General features: G+C 42.6%; 1 protein-coding gene and 1 long non-coding RNA gene across 9 annotated transcripts in view; one reads left to right on the plus strand and one right to left on the minus strand.

Annotated features, from left to right (window-relative positions):
- LOC310664855 overlaps positions 1–19,188 on the minus strand; it is a 317,431-nt gene that overhangs the window by 273,779 nt on the left and 24,464 nt on the right. The window contains exon 3 of one of the 5 annotated variants that reach the window (XR_014505079.1): positions 2,072–2,089. The exons of 3 other annotated variants lie outside the window; for them this stretch is intronic. This is a non-coding gene — a long non-coding RNA (uncharacterized lncRNA). Of the gene's footprint in view, positions 1–2,071; positions 2,090–5,580; positions 5,696–19,188 lie in introns of those variants that run through there. One more of the 5 variants, XR_014505080.1, reaches the window with a different exon arrangement.
- Positions 6–19,188, plus strand: part of TRAK2 (trafficking kinesin protein 2) — a 39,651-nt gene continuing 20,468 nt past the window's right edge. Inside the window, exons 1-4 of one of the 4 annotated variants that reach the window (XM_083407615.1) lie at positions 11–248; positions 4,156–4,229; positions 9,037–9,322; positions 9,968–10,162. In XM_083407615.1, the coding sequence (XP_083263741.1) occupies positions 9,286–9,322; positions 9,968–10,162 (232 nt within the window). In that variant the 5' untranslated portion in view covers positions 11–248; positions 4,156–4,229; positions 9,037–9,285. Of the gene's footprint in view, positions 249–4,155; positions 4,230–9,036; positions 9,323–9,967; positions 10,163–19,188 lie in introns of all 4 variants that reach the window. The other 3 variants (XM_083407617.1, XM_083407614.1, XM_083407616.1) reach the window with 3 other exon arrangements.

The raw sequence follows: 19,188 nt of genomic DNA on the forward strand, positions 1-19,188 counted from the left end.
GTTGCATGACGGGAAGCGTAGTTTGAAAGGCGGCCGGGGGAAGCTGCCGCCGCCGCTGAGGGCGAACGGTGCTTTCTGCCTCCATCTTGTGACCGAGTTTGTGGCCGCCTCCCGCTCCTCCTCTCCCCCCCCGCACGTTGCTCCACTTGGGCGCCGGCGCTCCGAAAGAGGGAGCTGAGGAGGCGGCTGCGCAATTGTCGCCTGTGGCCGGAGCGAAGGGGCTGGAAAGGAGCCCAAGCCTGGAGCTGGTAAGGGGGCAAGTGGGGGGAAAGAGACGGCATGGCAAGCGCTGCATTCGCCCCCTCATCCCTGGTCCCCCTGGCCATCTCCCTTCTTCCTCCTCTATAGCCTCCATTTCTCCCAAGTCAGCCCTTCCTCCCTTCTTCCTTCCTACAGCCGGACGTTGTGCATGTTTACTCCGAAGTAAGTGCTAGGAACCCTGTGGGGATATTACCCCGGGGGAGCGGGAGCATCTTACCCCGCCTCGCTCCTCCTTTCTCCTCCCCAATGTTGTCAGCCCTGCTGTGCCTCCCTCTCTCATTTCTTTCTCTGTCTCTCTCTTTCTGTCTTTCTCTCCTCCATCCTTCCTTCCTTTCTCCTCCCCTTTCTCTCACCTGAGACTTCCTTCGCTTGACTCTTCTCGCTTCCTTCTTTTCTTTTTTTTTACCCCCCCCTTCCCACCGAGAAATAGCCATAATTTGCCCAAAAGAAAAAGAGACTTGGGGGGGGGGGAGGTAATGCAGCAGATGCCCTTTCTTGGAGGACAGTGGTGCCCAAACACCAAGCACAGAGCAGCATCTGTTGGTGTTTATTGCCGTCCCCTAAGTATAGGAGTATAAGGGACGCGGGTGGCGCTGTGGGTTAAACCACAGAGCCTAGGACTAGATCAGAAGGTCGGTGGTTCAAATACCCGCAATGGGGTGAGCTCCCGTTGCTCGGTCCCTGCTCCTGCCCACCTAGCAGTTCGAAAGCACGTCAAAGTGCAAGTAGATAAATAGGTATCCCCCCGGCGGGAAGGTAAACGGCGTTTCCGTGCACTGCTCTGGTTCGCCAGTCATGCTGGCCACATGACCTGGAAGCTGTAAACCGGCTCCCTCGGCCAATAAAGTGAGATGAGCACCACAACCCCAGAGTCGGTCATGACTGGACCTAATGGTCAGTGGTCCCTTTACCTTTAAGTACAGGAGTATATATAGGAGTTTAAGTATAGGAGTATATTAGGGACGCGGGTGGCGCTGTGGGTAAAAGCCTCAGTGCCTAGGGCTTGCCGATCGAAAGGTTGGCGGTTCGAATCCCCACGGCGGGGTGCGCTCCCGTCGCTCGGTCCCAGCGCCTGCCAACCTAGCAGTTCGAAAGCACTCTCGGGTGCAAGTAGATAAATAAGGACCGCTTACTAGCGGGAAGGTAAACGGCGTTTCTGTGTGCAGCTCTGGCTCGCCAGAGCAGCGATGTCACGCTGGCCACGTGACCCGGAAGTGTCTCCGGACAATGCTGGTCCCCGGCCTCTTGAGTGAGATGGGCGCACAGCCCTAGAGTCTGTCAAGACTGGCCCGTATGGGCAGGGGTACCTTTACCTTTACCTATAGGAGTATAAGGGACACGGGTGGCGCTCCCGTTGCTCGGTCCCTGCTCCTGCCAACCTAGCAGTTCGAAAGCACATCAAAGTGCAAGTACAGTGGTACCTCGGGTTACCTAAGCTTCAGGATACAGACTCCACTAACACAGAAATAATACCTCGGGTTAAGAACTTTGCTTCAGGATGAGAACAGAAATCGTGCTCTGGCGGCGTGGCAGCAGCTGGAGACCCCATTAGCTAAAGTGGTACCTCAGGCTAAGAACAGTTTCAGGTTAAGAACGGACCTCTGGAACGAATTAAGTACGTAACCAGAGGTACCACTGTAGATAAATAGATACCACTCCGGCGGGAAGGTAAACGGCGTTTGTGTGCGCTGCTCTGGTTTGCCAGAAGCGGCTTAGTCATGCTGACCACATGACCCGTAAGCTGTATGCCGGCTCCCTTGGCCAATAAAGCAAGATGAGTGCCGCAACCCCAGAGTTGTCTGTGACTGGACCTAATGTTCAGGGGTCCCTTTACCTTAAGTATAGGAGTCCGCCTAGTCAGTCATTGGCTATTTGTTTATTTCTTGTTCATTGCATTTATATCCCGCCTTTTGACCCAAGGAGCTCAAGGCGGCATGCATGTGTCTCCGTTTCCTCGTTTAATCCCTGCAACTACCTTGTGTGGTAGGTTAGACTGAGAGGCAGTGATTGGCCCAAGGCCAACTTGTGAGTTTCATGCTCAAGTCAGGATTCAAATTGTAGCTTCCCAGTCTCAGGTCCTAGTCCATCCACACTTAACCACTACTCCATGCTATTAGTCAGCTCCCCACTTTTTTTCTCTCCTTTCTGCTTCCTTCCAGAATGGAAATAATAGTCTCTTTCTCCTTTCTGGATGACCTCAGTGGAATCTGTTGTCAAGCCTCTCTCTCTCTCTCTCTCTCTCTCTCTCTCTCTCTCCCTGTGTGTGTGTGTCAGTGAGAGCAGCTTGGGTCTATAAGGCTATTTTAGCTCCTTTTGGATAACTATATTACAGTTGCCTTTGTTTAAAATGCTAGAGGCTTTTGCATTGCATATAATGTACAAATGCATCACAAGCCTTTGTTTTTGTAACAGGAGTATAAAAGCAGGGCTTCTGAAAATACATAAAGGGGCTGTTTTGTTTTATTATTGTTATTTGTTCCAGCTTTCTAATCTTTAGTGCTCCCCCCCCCGCCCCCCGAAAAATAGGTGTCGTACTCATCATGAAGTTGTTACAGTAATTGCCACACTTTTTAACAACCCAAAAAATAGGTGCAGGTACCACATAGCCTTGAGTACCCCCTGGGGGAAGCACTGATCATCTTGTTAACATAACTGACTGTGGGTGAGTTTTGAAGCCCTGCATCTCTCTTCTGTATACATCCTCCAGCAATACAGTAGTCCTGTCAAAGTTTGACCTCCGTGATTTATGTCTGAAGCTATTTAAAAGGCAAACAAGTATTAGTCAGAGGCTAATATACTGTGACAGTGCTGTGTCTGTGTATATGTCTTTTGAGTTCCAAATTCTAAATTTGCTTCCCTGCACAACCTATTCTTAGCACGCACTGTGCTTTTATTATTATTTAGTTTATTTGTTTCAAAACCAATAACAAATACATGTGGCATGATGCTTTACCTCATTGCACAGGGAAGAATTGTGCTCCTAATACTTGAAATATTTATTGTTTTTTTCTGAGATAAAAAAGAAAACAAGGGGATCAAAATGCCTATCAACACCCCCATCTAAATGCTGTAAGGATTGATGAAACATGGGTCTACATGTCTCTTCTTCAAACATCCATCGTAATACACATGGCTGCTGCGAAGGAATATATAATTTGTAAATTATGATAAAGATTCAGGTGCCTCCTCTTTTGTAAGCAGCCAAATGTAGCAGTGGCAAATACACCCATAATTATGTAATTTTGAGGGTTTCTAATCATATTGGCTGCAATCAGATAATTTACTGATGGGCTTTTCACTGGGCATATATATTTGAATAAAATGCTTGCCCATGGATAGATGAAATCGGTTGTTAATTGCTTACGGTGAACGTGCAGATAACCCCTGCTTTGGTCTTTCCTGTTGGTGAGCTGGAGCAGCAATCCATGATCCTTGGCTTAGCATTGCATCTGAAATGTGGGGTAATTGTTTATTTCATTCCAATAAGCCACAGTTAGTAAGCCAGAAATAGACCTTGGCTTCAGATTGTTGTTTGTTGGTGCAAAACATACTATAATCCCTGTTACAGATGCAACACTTAGCTAAGGATTATGATTTGTGGCTGCCACTCGTGGGGGATGTGGAATCCAAATGGGAGAGATGTGGGTATTTATGGTAAACCATGGTTTACCATGATGGGAGAATGCAGCCATTGCTTGATACAAAGTTATTTAAAGCTGATTGCGACGTAACAGCAGTAATGATCAATCTTTCTGCAGTGGGGGTGCTTGACGTTTTTTGGGTTGGGATGCATTGACCAATGTATCTACTGAGAATCGCATGGTATAGTAGCTGTGGCCAAGCTGTAAAAATGACTGTGGCCGAGGTGGAAACTTAATGCTTTTTGTTTTTCAGTACCAAAAAATTACATGGAAACTTACAGTTGACTATTTTAGATACAGTGCATGGCATCGTACAATACATATACAGTACATATTCCTAATGAGATAACCATGTCTGTTTTTCTTGCTCAAGGTGATAATAGCAGATGGCATGCCCAGCAGGAGAAAATTTCTCATAATTTGGAAAAAATAAAAAACAACCCTGCAATTATTGCATATATTTAAACGAATTCCACCAGATCTGGTTCCATTAAGCCCCCATATTCATTCTGCTCTTCTCATACATTATTCCTTATTCCATTAAGCCTCCATAGTAATTCCTCTCCCATCCATTTTACCTGCTTGCATTAAGCTCCCCATTTATTTTACAGCGTCATTTGCACAGTTAAGGCAGAATAAGAAGCACAATAGTCAAGATGCTACTAAAGTATACTGTATATAATATATAGCAGAGGCAGTAATTATAGTAGATTCAGAAGAGTGTGCTTATGGAAATGTGGCAGTTACTGCCCAGTCAGGTGAATGTTGATGTTATCCCATAAAGGTGCACGTAGGATTTAGCCAGTTTAATATTTCTTCAGAGAATTCACCCCCCCCAAAAAAAACCTCCATTACTGTATTTAAGAAACAGCATTATCATGTTGCATGTACCCCTGGGTGGCATCAGTCCCAGCTGGAGGCAAAAGACTGAAACCAAGCAGGCTGTGTAAAGTTAGTGTTATTGCTGCAGGCTTATTAAATGTTGAAGAGCTCTTTATATGATTGAGTTGTTCTGTTTGAACAGAAAGTTTATGATTACAAGTAGAAATATATCCAGATTACGGCATTTGTCATGTTTCAAAGTATGACAGATATAAAGTTGACCGTAAGAGATGTTTGAAAGTCTTAAAAGAGATTTACTTGGAAAGCCTAAAAGAGTGTTTGGAATTATATACTAGATGTGCTTATTTGGTGCATAATTTTTTATTGAATGCTTTCCTTTTCTAAGAATTATTTTGGTGCTGTTTGAATAGTTATGATAAGTTGCATCAGTGATCTTTGCCAATACACCCAGTGCACGAGAAACACCAATGTTCAAGTTCTTCCGTCATAAAAGTATGGGGCACTTGGGGAAGGTTCCATGTATGTCCCCCTGCACTCCACAGAGGAAGGTTGGAATGAAACTTCAATAAACTATGTATAAATAGACTTCAGTAAATTACATAATATTACCTAGGGCAGGTGATGCTGTGGGTTAAACCACAGAGCCTAGGACTTGCCGATCAGAAGGTCGGTGGTTTGAATCCCCGCGACGGGGTGAGCTCCCATTGCTCAGTCCCAGCTCCTGCCAACCTAGCAGTTTGAAAGCATGTCAAAGTGCAAGTAGATAAATAGGTACCGCTCCGGCGGGAAGGTAAACGGCGTTTCCGTGCGCTGCTCTGGTTCACCAGAAGCGCCTTAGTCATTCTGGCCACATGACCCGGAAGCTGTACACTGGCTCCCTTGGCCAATAAAGCGAGATGAGTGCCGCAACCCCAGAGTCAGTCACAACTGGACCTAATGGTCAGGGGTTTCTTTACCTTTTACTCTCTTTCCTTGCCAGTGCACTGCTCTGTTATCATTAGGTCTTCACTAGGCTATAGGTACATTTTGATATGTAAAAAAATAAATAAATCTAGTATGCACTTCTTTATCTGGCAAATAAACTGTTCAGATAGTAATGGCATACAATTTTCTTGACTGGTTAGAATTCGAACGTTTGCTGTTTGACTGCTATTTTGAAGAGTTGGACTTCGGCAAAGAGTAAAAATAGCTTAGCACAATAGAGGGAGTCTGCAAATAGCCATGGTGTTTGATAAGCAGCAGGTATTTCCTGTGATAAATTTTGCCTCAATATTTTGTGTTTGGCCTATGTACTAACAGCGTTGTCCTATGCAGTGCTCAGAAATAAGCCACTGTTCTCATGTAAGCGTTCGTTCCCATGTAAGCTAGTTTAAGATTGCAGTTTAAAAGTTATTTTATGAAGGTTTGCCCCTCACCTCAGTCTCAACACTGATCATAAGTGCAGGTTGGCAGTGAAGGATATATGAGCAGATATTCCAATCAATTAGTTCCCTAAAATAAGTGAAAAGTGGTTTTAAACAGAAGCATTGTGGCTAAGGACTCCTAGTTGAACTTACTGTAAGACTTCCTCAAGGCATTTTGCCAAAGTAGTTCACCTTTGCTCCAGTAGGTTTCATGAAGCACTGATGCATTATTCAGAAGATACTGGCACTCTTTGCTGTGCTAAGCTTCCGAAATTTGTCTTGTATCATTTGTACTGAGAGCTGAATGAGGGAAATCCAAAGCTGTTGTGTGCAGGAGAAAACCTAGACACCATTGCTAATGTGCATTGTGTATTTCTGCTGCATCATAGGAGGCTTTTTTTAAACACATGTCCAAAGTTTAGTTTATAAAAACTGTCTATGTCTACTTCAGTTTGCTGATTTGTCCCCCCACACCTTCTGCCTTTCTAGCTCTGTAAAAATACTAATAATAGATCATTTGGCAGTATTCCGAAGCTGGAACTGAAGGATGAATTGTACCTGCCATTTTTGTATAATACCCCAAAGCATGCTGGGAGAAGTCTCATAAGCAACGTCCACAGGTCAAGAATGTTTGCAAATTCTCCTCCTTGTTGAACAACCGGTATAAAAATAGACTTTACTGAGCTACTTGTGGTCAGTTTACTACTTCAGTATGCTTGATTGTATAAAGTTTTCCCCAGACCAAACTGCTTCAGGGTGTATTTAAATACTCTACCATGAAAAAAACTGTCCATACCAAGAGTTCAGCCTGTGATGAATTGGTCCAAAATGTCATTAATTGATGCAGAATCAATCATTTGCATGATTTTGATATATTGTTGATACATTCATATTGGGGGGAAATTAAGATTCTGATGAGGAGTTTCTGCGGTATAACCTACTGAGTTATCAGAATAAACAGCATCAATAGCTTTCTGTTTCCTAAATTCCTGAATTGTAATATTGACCTCTATAAGTTATAAAAAATTTAAAGAACTTTCCAGATTAAAATATTCAGAATTAATCACTGGAAGACAGCATACATATGAAGTGTATTGACAGGTTTTCAGCAGGATTACAGTAATAAGGCCAGAGGCAGGCCAGAATGCATCACGACAGCTGTCTGAAAGTAGGATTGCCAGAGAACCAGACAGTACTGGGCGGAAAATAGCATTGACTTCTGTGCCCTCTAACCTGTCAGTCAGAGAAAGAAAGAGAACAACATGGAATTATGTTTAACACTTTTTCTCTTTCCTTTTTGTGTTTTACTGGTCTAATAATCCACATATTTAAATTTTCCAATATTCTGACATTTCAAGAGAGTTTTACTGTCCCTTCATAATATATTTTATTATGTGCCTACAAAGTTTACTTGGCTAAATGTTTTTCTTGGACTCGAATGGATTTTATCATGCAGTTTCTCTATTCTGCTGTGCTTATTGTTCTCTCCCTCTAATATTTTCTCCTCTCTATACATGTCCACCACCTTACCTCTTCTTTTCGCGAATCTAATAAAGTAGGGGTTGGTTTAGAAAAGGCCACGTAAAAATAAGTTAGTCTTTAAGGTACCAGTGGTATAATTTGTTTACTCCCGCAGACTAAACTAACTTCCTCTGGAATCATTATCTTGCTATCACGCTAACAATACGAGCCTACCTTGAATATACAAAATTATACATTTCTAAAATATCCCTTGGAATTAAGTAATTTTTAAAAATGTGATTTTGTACTTACAGATTATGCTTGGATTGCCAATATGTATAATAATGGTAAATATATTCAGTGATAGTAGTTATAGATAAATAATACAGCTAATATTTACTTAGTGATGTCAGTGGTTGGTTGCTAAATATAAATATTCAATGTGACTGGATCGTTTAGTGATATTTTAAAGATGCTGAGAATCCAGTATAGATTTTGAATTATCACAACATCTTTAAATTGAAAGCAAGCAAATCGAATAGATACCATTCAGATAGTGGGGAAATGAGGTTAATTGGTGATTAGAGATTTGATAGCTGTTATTATCCACACAAAGAACTTCTCTTTATGATTTCAGGATGCTAACATTTATAACATGACACATACAGAACCAGAATTGCCAGCTTGTGAGGGCGATTGGGGGGGATGACATCATATGTATGATGTCGCACACATGCGATGGTGGGAGGGGCCAGGGGTGGAGCCAAACATAGCAGCAGCATGACTTTGATGGTTGACGGCTCCTCCTCCTCCCGCCGCGGAGGTTGCTTTCACTCTCCTTCCCCTCAGTACAGTAGAGTCCCTTGGAGTGTTCCAGTTAATAGATATGTGATTATCACGGATTATCCTTTAAATTAATACAAAGCATCAGACCCCTAAAAAGAATGTGGTACGGGTAGTACTTTATGATTCATAAAGTTGTCCTGAAATATCTTTAATATATTTGGGGAATTTGCGAACTGAATTAACTGGGGGAAATGTGTAACATTGTGTAATTTACCTTTTAAGAATGATAGCTTTGTTTATGGCATAGCTAATTAAGAAGATATTTGGGGCACAGTTAATTATCTGCAACCTGTGGACAGTCCTTGGGAGTTGATTCATGGTTCCAGGGAGAGATTTATCGGTGGAAACAGATAAAAGACTTGATGCCATTCCAGTCCTGCAGCTGTTGAACATGACTAATCATAAGAAAGGAGGCTAGTTGTAGGTGCTGTACAACTTGACTTAACTATTTCTGTAAAATCCTTAAGTAGTAAGAGCTATGAATTGTGAACCCTGCCTGTGTTTCTTCATAGAATGGCTTCCTGATATTTTGTTCAGCTTAATGTCTAAAACTGATTTTTTCCTTTTGAATTTATTTCAAGACGATGGCTGATCCAGGCAAGATCATAACATAAAGATCGCAATATTCAATGAGGCACAAGTTTCAAATGTGTCACCTCGGACCTAACACAGCTGAAGAAAGAAGCACATACTCGTAATGCCAGTGTAGACCAATGGCTGTTGTCTACTCTGGTTTTAAACCAAAACAATCAAACCAAAATGAGAAGGAGCAACACACAATATGCATACAGGATGTGGTTTCCAAATAACTGAAGTGTGAAGCAAACCTCATGAATTTCAACCACAGAGATTCAGAAAACATCACTGGTAAGTTGAAAATCAGGTAAAAGGCCCAGATATACCACTCTGGAATCCATTTTTGGATGAAGGGCAGTTTCTAAAATTTAAAAGTATTTGTCACTCCAATTATTATAAACCGTTTGGATTGAAAAATGGGACAGATAGTTACACAGCCTGGATGGACCCCTCATCTATACGGTACAAGTCAAAGTGCTGCTCCTTTAGAATATTTTTTTTTTAAAGACATGAGTTGCAAAGGAAAGTGGTCACTAATCTAATGCAAAGATTTATGTACTCACAGAACCTTTATCCAAATTGCGATCTGATCTGATCTACAGCTTTAATATAAAATAATGCATAAAAGCTTTTCTACTCTTTAGTTAATAATGCATTTCACATTTATCAGCTGGAAAATGTGTAAGCTGGGGGGAAACCCACGTAGATGCATTTTAGTAGTTTGGTGCTGACAAAGCTGCTAATTTATTAGTGTTTATTTAGTTAAATGTACCAAGGATTGTGCTGTTTCTGTCTAGCCTAGGTTTAAATCACTATTGATAAGCTATCATGGCTGCTTTTATTGTCAAAGCAAAGCAAATAAATAGTTCCTTTAGTATTCATCCCAAAGCAGATTGGTATCCTGATGCCTGCCTATATATATATATGCCTTTTTAGATGTTTGTCCTAATGAAGATCTCGCTGAAGTTGAGCTGGTGAGCATGCTGGAGGAACAGCTGCCGCAATACAAGTTACGTGTGGATTCTTTATGTCTCTCTGAAAATGCCGACTGGACCCAGTCTCCAGGCTGCCACAGTCATGTCTCTGAAATCTCTTCTCCAGTTCTTTCTGAAGAGACCATCCGTTACATGAGTAAGTGCTTTTGCTCACTGCCAGGGACTGAAATGAAAAATATAAATGAACTGCTTAGGCTGATCAAATCCCTGCTCAGCCTCAGCTTGGCCTTTGTGACGCTGGACAAAGTGAGAATTACAGTGACCTGACAAGGCTGTAGAAATTTCGTACAGTCTAAGTGCTGTATATCTGAGGTCCCCAACACAGTCCCAGGAGGCATCAATATACCATACTTTTCTAGGTATTTTCCTTTAAAAATCCTGCTAAAAAATTGGGGTCATCTTATACATGGATCATGCATAGGGTGGATATTTGATTGGTTGCTGCTGCGGCTGTCAGCAGCTATTGGTCGTGTTATTGGTTGCTGCGGCAATGGCTGGTGTTGATTGGCTGACGCTGCGGCAATTGGGCGGGTGATTGGCAGCTTCTGCCAGCGATGGGACAGACGAGAGGCAGCGATTTTTAGCAATCCCCCCTAAAAAAAGCTCAACACTTGCCTGTTCCCTGCATTTTTGTTTACTCTGCTGAGTTGCTGTAGAACAGTAGCTCCGAAATCAATGCAGCCATTTTTCATTTCTGCACCAAACATTGTTGGGCTCCTGCAACCCCCCCAGCTGGCATGCCCAGTGATCAGAAATTATGGAAATTACGACGTCTTAAAGGCCACAGGTTAGTCTCTCCCCGCTGTGATAAATATAAATGCAAGCTAGGAGTGCAATCTATACATGTTTACACGGATGTAAGTCTGGTTGTATTAGTGGGGCTTACTTCTAGGTAGGCATGCATAAAATCTCTCCCTCGTTGTGAAATTTAATCAGTTTCTAAGAGCAGTTGAAGGCCGTATAATAATGAGAACCAATAGTGCTCATTAATGAATTTGTGGTTGCACTGAAACTTGAAAGTTTCTCAGGTCAAAGCTCATAACTCATCCATGAAACCATATTGGTTTCACGCCATGTTCTGCAGTGGAAAGTCTAAGCAATTACAGATGAGCATTGCATGAGTTCACATATTTTCAGTACACACACCCAGAAATATGTTTATTTCCAAATGTATCAGACTATAAAAAGTAGGCATAATGCTGGTAGCAATTCACATTTTATAACTCTTGGTCAGAGTTACAAAAGAACTTAGCTTATGGGGCAATAAATGGTTGGTTATAACTGAGAGAATTACCTTGGGTTATATGCAAAACCCTTAAAATAAACAGAGCCTTGGTATCTTTTTTTCCTTTCATAACTTGATTATACAACTCTAACAATGTAGGTCTGCTTAAATATTGACTTATACAGCTTTTTATTTCCATGTTTTTCACTTTCACTCTTTAAGCTATTCTATCATCATAAAAATAATTGTTCAGTGTACTGTGGGTAGGTGTTCACATTTCTGGATTCTTAGAACTTAATTTTGCCAAAATGTTGAAAAGAACCTTATGAAATGTTGGTTATGTACAGAGCTTGAAAAGTATGCTTGGCCCCATAGCAGGAAACAATTTGAAAATCCCAAACTGTTCTCTCTTCCTAAACAGATAATTTGGTACTATTGAAGACAATTTGGTTAGGGCTGCATAATAATTGTTTTGGTCATTTTTTAACTAAAAACTAGGGTTGTCTTTTTCAGACCAGAAAAATATGAATGCAAACAGATGACTTGCACATATTTCTGCATGGGATCACACAGATGTGTAATGAAGTGTGTGTCATAAGTAAACCTTGTGTTTTTCCACAAAAACCCAATTTGTAATACTGTGTACAAGGCTTAAAAATTACAGCTCTTTTGTACTCTTGGACTGGAGGTGGTAAAGGCAATTATGGTCAACTCACAACTTAAACCTGTTTGTTGTTGTTTAGTCGTGTCCGACTCTTCGTGACCCCATGGACCAGAGAACACCAGGCACCTCTGTCTTCCACTGCCTCCCGCAGTTTGGTCAAACTCAAGCTGCTAACCTCGAAAACACTATCCAACCATCTCATCCTCTGTCGCCCCCTTCTTCCTGTGCCCTCCATCTTTCCCAACATCAGGGTCTTCTCCAGGGAGTCTTCTCTTCTCATGAGGTGGCCAAAGTACTGGAGCCTCAGCTTCACAATCTGTCCTTCCAGTGAGCACTCAGGGCGGATTTCCTTAAGAATGGAGAGGTTTGATCTTCTTGCAGTCCATGGGACTCTCAAGAGTCTCCTCCAGCACCATAATTCAAAAGCATCAATTCTTCGGCGATCAGCCTTCTTTATGATCCAGCTCTCACTTCCATACATCACTACTGGGAAAACCATAGCTTTAACTATTCGGACCTTTGTTGGCAAGGTCTACTTGTTGGCAAGGTCTCTACTTCTCCAGATGCTGTCTAGGCCTGTGAACATCTAACTTGCTTGAATTCAGCTTTACATGCTTAGCCAGGGGCAGGGGGCATCCAGTGGGAAAAACATCAATCCCACCCGTCTTTGCATTTGGGAGAACATCTGGAGGTGCAGGAAGTGTGTGTTTTGACTATACACTATTTTGGCTCTATGTGCTATCTCTAGAACTTAACCCCCTTGTAAGTTGCAAGTCGTCTGTATTTTTAGAGGGTTAATTTGTTTGGCTGTTCTGGTTATATGAAGTTGATCCATGGCTGCTTAAAAGGTATCTTAGTCTCATAGTATTGTATTCAAAAATTGATTAGTTTCGAGATGAACACATAACCACCTTGGACTTTCTCGTGCAATGTGAAGTATACATGTATTCTTTCTTCCTGATGCTTCCCCATCGTTCCCACCCCCAAAACTCACTTAAAAACAGTTAGGCAAAATGAGTACAGTCTCCCAGGAGATTTAGCGACAGGTCTATTCCAACACATTTTTTCTGCATCTCTACAACTTACCTGGTTGACTCCCATCAGTAACTTGTTTTGACTTTGTCTACTTTTTCAGTTTTATGAGAACTTCGAAAAATTGAAATGTACAATATTTTGCCCCTCTCTGTTGTTACTATCCTCATTTAAAAAATAATAATAACTAGGGATTTTTTACCAGAAATGCAAAATACTCATTGTAGCATAACATGTGCTTTTAGTAAGCCGTTGCAGAAATGAACTAGTGATGTAAATCTCTTATTTCTTTCCTTTCCTAACCCCTTCCTCAGAACAATATAAATATAATAAAACAGTTGGGGACAGGTTTCACACAGAAATGCTCATTCATAGGCAGCTAGGAAGTAGGAGAGATATTTTGCTTGGGTTTGTAACATTTGGATGTCTCAATGTGGTTTCTGTATTGCTTGATCTGAGATTCTAAATCACAGCCCTTAGATTGTGAGCCATCAGGGATCATGGCTATTTTTAAAAATTCTGTAAACTACTCAGAGCTCTTGGTATAGAATGGGATATAAATTATATACCGTATTTTTCGCCCTATAGGACGCACCTTTTTCCCCTTCAAAAATGAAGGGGAAATGTGGGTGCGTCCTATGGGGCGAATACAGGCTTTCGCTGAAGCCTGGAGAGCAAGAGGCTCTTGCTCTCCAGGCTTCAGGAAGCTCTGCGCAACCCTCCGGAGGCCGGCGCGGCTTCGCATCTGCTATCATGGGTCATTTGAATGTACTTTCCATCCTTGCCCATCAATGTGTACTACGTATGGAGACCGCCATTACAGAACTTTCGATGGACTTTCCTTTGATTACATTGGGAATTGTAAGGTTTACCTGGTTAAGGTAAGAATTTGAGGGTATTTTGTTTTTTTAAAAAAAGTTTTTGTTCCCCCCCCCCTAAAAAACCAACATACTACTTATTCTAAATTTTTAGTTGAATAGAACTTGCATTAAAAGGTAAGACTAGTGGCATTTTTTTACCTCCTGCACTACCTCACCACTACCTCACTACCGCGCCAGCCTCCGGAGGGTCGCGCAGAGCTGCCTGCCCTCCCGGGTTCCGCGCAGCTCTGCGCGACCCTCCGGAGCCCGGCGCCAAGCCGCGCCGGCCTCCAGAAGGTAACGCAGAGCTTCCTGCCCTTCCGGGCTCCGTTCTGGGGGCTGGGGGAAGCTCAGGCTTCCCCCTCCCTCAGCCCCACAAGCTGCCAGAGCGATGCCGAAGCTGTGCGCAGCTTCTGCGTCGCTCTGGGACCCGTTCTGGGGGAGAGGGAAGCTCAGGCTTCCCCCTCCCCCAGCCCCGCAAGCTCCCAGAGCTGCCTGTTCTGGGGGCTGGGGCCGGCGGAAGAAAAAAAATTTTTCTTTATTTCCCCCCAAAAAACCTAGGTGCGTCCTATGGGGTGAAAAATACGGTAAATACATAAAACAAGGAATGTAAGGAAAGTAGAGGATAGAAATTATTATTTACAAAAAAGGAGTGCATGCATTCCCTTTTAAAACTAATTATACAGCTTTGGTGAATTTACCGTATCCATAGCAGATCTGCTGCCCTGAAATTCTTAAACAACTCTGGTCTGCATGGTCACAGCAATGCAACATCAGAATATATCCAAATGAAAGCTCACAGCTATCAGTAATTAATTTAGCAGGGCAGAATCAGTATTGCATCGGATTAGAGTACTCTATGAACACCTACAGCTTAAGAATAAATATAGAAATTTAACTTCTATAGGAGGATTAGATCAAATTGCAATGCTGCATATTTTTAGAGTCCTGAATCTGGGGAACTAAAGCATCATTTTTCTAATGCACTCTGAACTCACTGTGCTGATAGTATAGTATTGCAATATAGCTCCTCCCTGCTTTATGGCACTACTGTTCAGGAATGTTTATTTGCTAGACAACTTGAGTAAATATTAGAAAGTTGTTGTGGCGCAGAGGCAGTGCCTGCTGCAGAAGGAAAACTACTGAACAAGCACTGTTTCTTGGCATATTCTGAACTGCTCCATATACACTCGGACATGGCACTAGACAACAGGGACATGAATCAAAATGAAGAGCTGCTTACAGCTGTCACTCTACAGGGTAAGTGGGCACATAAATACTTCACATAGATTCCTTTTATCCTGATTTTGGGCTAACTACAAGTTATCAATCCGGAATTGTTTTGTAGAATTGTAGTTGACTGTTGGAATAGCATGGTGGTAATCCTGACCAACCTCTTTAGACACAGTTTGAATCTAGCCTCAGCCATAAACTCAGAGGCTGAAATCCTGACCCATTTACCTTGGAAGTAAGCTGCATTGAATTCATTAGAATTTACTTCTGAGTAGACATGAGTAGAACTGCACTATTAGTGGTCTTAGTAAGCCTTCTCTCTCTTAGCTTTTGAGGGAAGGTCCCTATAAGATACAGAATTAAATTACCGTATTTTTCGCTCTATAAGATGCACGCGACCATAAGATGCACCTAGTTTTAGAGGAGGAGAACAAGAAAAAAAAAACATTCTCTCCCTCTCTGCTCAGCGCCTCTGGGGCTCCGTTTCTCCTCCCGCTTCGCTGAAGGGGTGCTGAGCAGAGAAGGAAAGCTGCACAGCGCCTCTCCAGCGAAGCGAAGCCAGGAGAGCAAGAGGGATCGAGCCCTCTTGCTCTCCTGGCTTCAGCAAAAGCAACGCGAAGCCTCCAGAGCACAGCGGGAGTGCTCCCACTGCACTCAGGAGGCTTTGGGTGGCTATCCCTGAAGCCAGGAGAGCAAGAGGGATTGGTGTGCACTGATCCCTCTTTCTCTCCTGGCTTCAGCGAAAGCTGCGCAGCCTGCATTTGCTCCATAAGACGCACACACATTTCCCCTTACTTTTTAGGAGGGGAAAAGTGTGTCTTACAGAGCAAAAAATACGGTATACATCTTCTGCTTGGGAGCTGAAAAGCTGCTTCGGTTTATACAATGGGCTGACTCTTGCCCAGTGAGATCGTAGACTCCTTTTCTTCCTTTGATCTTTCAATATTCGTGGCATATTTGTCATGTTTGCCTATCAGTGAATCATAAACACAAAGAACAAATTTTGAATTACCATTGTGGTTTAGCATGGAACAAAACAACGCATGATTTTTGGTTTGGGCATAATGTTTAGCCAGGGATTGTGGTTTGTTTCCTCCTGGCACTAGTGTGAAAGAGCAAAATGCACATGATCTGCTTGTGCATGGCAAGCTACGGTTTGCCATTTCCTGGGAATCCTGCCATTATATAATGCTTTTAAAATGTAGGGGTGTTACTGACCCATCTTGCAGGATAGTTGTGAGAATTCCCCGAAGATAATGTTTGTGAAGTGCTTTGAGAACGCAAAATTGCTACAGCACTTTGAAGAATTTGATAATGCTGTTGGTTGCACAGCATCGCATTGTTCTTCGAACTTAAGCTGTGATGGCATTTGTCCTTCCATTCCTTAAGAAAAATGAATTATTTCATTCCCTCTTTCTGACCTCTTCTCAAATAAGCTGTAAGCCATTTGGATATAAATAGAGGCATAAAAAATATTTGCGATCTATGTGTTTACTGTTCTCTATGGCACACAAGGCATTGCTACTCTGTAAGTCAGGGAGTGCCCCCACTACATTTTAGTGGCCTTTGCATAATCCATCACCATGGCCCTTTCTGGTCAAGTATTAAAAAATTAGATATTTTTTTTAAAAAGGCATCAAAACATTCATAAATAATGTGAGTTAACTATAACTAGGTGAACACTTCTTTGTTGGAGTTGTACAGCAGTGAAACAATGAAAAAACAGCTCAGTGTTCATAGAATGATGTACCCACCTTTTAAGAAATTATTGATGTTGAAATAGTCAATCTCTGCTTGCTAAGGTTCAGTTCTCTATATTTGCTCTGTGGTGGCACACCTAGGATTTACAATAAGGATAATATCAGGGCTTGCTTGCTATTGAACTGGCTTTTCCTCCTACTGGTTGGAGCAGAGCCAGGATACTTTTGCTGCTAGCTTTCACAGGAAAGTAAGTTCACTCTCCAGGGGAAGGGAGGAAAAGGCTAAAAAGAAGTTAACTTGAGACTCTGCTTATCAGTAATAATCTCGTACCTATGGGACCGCCTCTCCTGGTATGCCCCACGGAGAGCCTCAAGGTCCATAAATAGCAACACCCTAGTGGTCCTGGGCCCTAAGGAAGTTAGATTGGCTTCAACCAGAGCCAGGGCCTTTTCAGCTCTGGCTCCGGCCTGGTGGAACGCTCTGCCTCATGAGACCAGGGCCCTGCAGGATCTGATTTCTTTCTGCAGGGCCTGTAAGACACAGTTGTTCCGCCTGGCCTTTGGCTTGGAGCCAATTTGATTCCCTCCCTCCCTCTCTTTCTTTTTTCTTTTCCTTCTCCTCCTGCGATGAGGCTACATTTTAATATTTTAATGTTCCATTATTTTAATGTTGTATTTTACTTTTTTTTTTAAGTTGTAATCATTCATCTTGTTTTTATTATTGCTTGTAAGCCGCTCTGAGCCCGGCCTTGGCTGGGGAGGGCGGGGTATAAATAAAATGTTGTTGTTGTTGTTGTTGTTGTTATTATTATTATCATTATTATTATTATTATTATTATTATTATACCACAGGCAGAAATAAGGGGGATGCGAAATATCCTTTCATGTTCATTCTATTTTGGCTTCCACAAGCCCTTCCTTAGGGAACTTTAGGCTGCAGTCCAATGCACACTTTCCTAAGAGTAAGTCCCATTGAGTATAGGGAGACATATTTCTGAGTAAGTAAGCTCTGCAATAACTGCTTTGAGGAGGCAACACTTGCTTCCTCTCTGTACCTTCTCACAGTAGAAGCCCAACATTCCATGCTATGGAAGCCTACAAATGAAATTCTGTTGGAATGGAAATTATATAACATGTTCCTATATCCACACCCGATGTAAATCATCAGAACCTTCTGTGATTTGTGTTAAAAAGATTTTCGTGCCCATTGGATTAGATGCATTCCCTAAACCTTTTAAGCTGCAATCCTAAACACACTTTTCCGTAAGTCCAACTATATCCATGTGGCTTACTTCTAGGTAAGTGTGCATAGAATTTCTGCCTTAGTGGGAAATCAAATCAGCTCCTGCCAGCCGTTGAACATCATACAGTAATGAGAACCACAAGGTATGATGTTTCTTCAGATACTTGTGGATAATGAACACTCATTTTTTGGAGTGTGTCCAACTAAGTGTTCATCAGGTGATGTACCCATTTTTAAAGTTAATTGATGTTGAAGCAGTCACATCTTTGCTTGGTGAGGTTCAGTTATCTATCTTTGCTGTGTGACATGTATACACTTAAACATTCCTAAGAATTAAAAATGTTTGTGACAATAGCTCAGATGTTGCTTTTACAACTGCACACTGCTAAAGAGGACACAGTGCAACTTCCCACACACTACAAAAATTTTTTGGCTAGCCCAATTTTAAACCATATACAGTGGTACCCCGCAAGACGAATGCCTCGGAAGATGAAAAACTTGCAAGACGAAAGAGTTTTTCGTTTTCTGAGGTGATTCGCAAGACGGATTTCCCTAAGGGCTTGCTTCGCTAGACAAAACGGCCCTGCCTCTCGTGTCATGGCGACGGTCACTGCACACATGCACACTCGCTTCCCCGCTCCTCCGGCTCCCTCCCACCTTCCCGCAGACGGTTGGTGCCTCGCGCCGCTGCCCACCTCCCTCGCGCGCTCCCCTCAGAGAGCCGTTGCCGCCAGCGCCTCTCTCTACCTGGAGTCGCGCTCCTGAGCCCCGCCGCCCTCCAGCAGCCGCGTCGCACAGTGGCCACAATGCGCGGGTGAGTCTGAGGTACCGGCTGCGGCAGCTGTGCTGCTTCTCCCCGCCCCTCCCCGCCGTTGTCAGTGTTTAAATGCAGTGGTGTTTCGCAAGACGAAAAAACTCGCATAACGAAAAAACTCGCGGAACAAATTAATTTCGTCTTGCGAGGCACCACTGTAATTTGTTTATTCATTTGGATAAGTGACTGGAATTGTGTTGTCCTAGGGGGTGCTGGCCTCATGGTAATCTGTAATCTCATCTCCTGAGGAGGGCAGGTGGCGGTTTTGTTTGTGTCATTGTTCTTTGATTATCTGCAAAATGAGAAAATAAGAAAACATGGTTGACAAATAAAACTGCGCATAAATGTTTCCCAGCTACTTTTCTAATTTGGCATTTTTTAAAAAGCCTGA

The sequence above is a fragment of the Podarcis tiliguerta genome (genome assembly GCF_965153285.1).
Source record: "Podarcis tiliguerta genome assembly, chromosome: 1".
Taxonomy (NCBI): domain Eukaryota; kingdom Metazoa; phylum Chordata; class Lepidosauria; order Squamata; family Lacertidae; genus Podarcis; species Podarcis tiliguerta.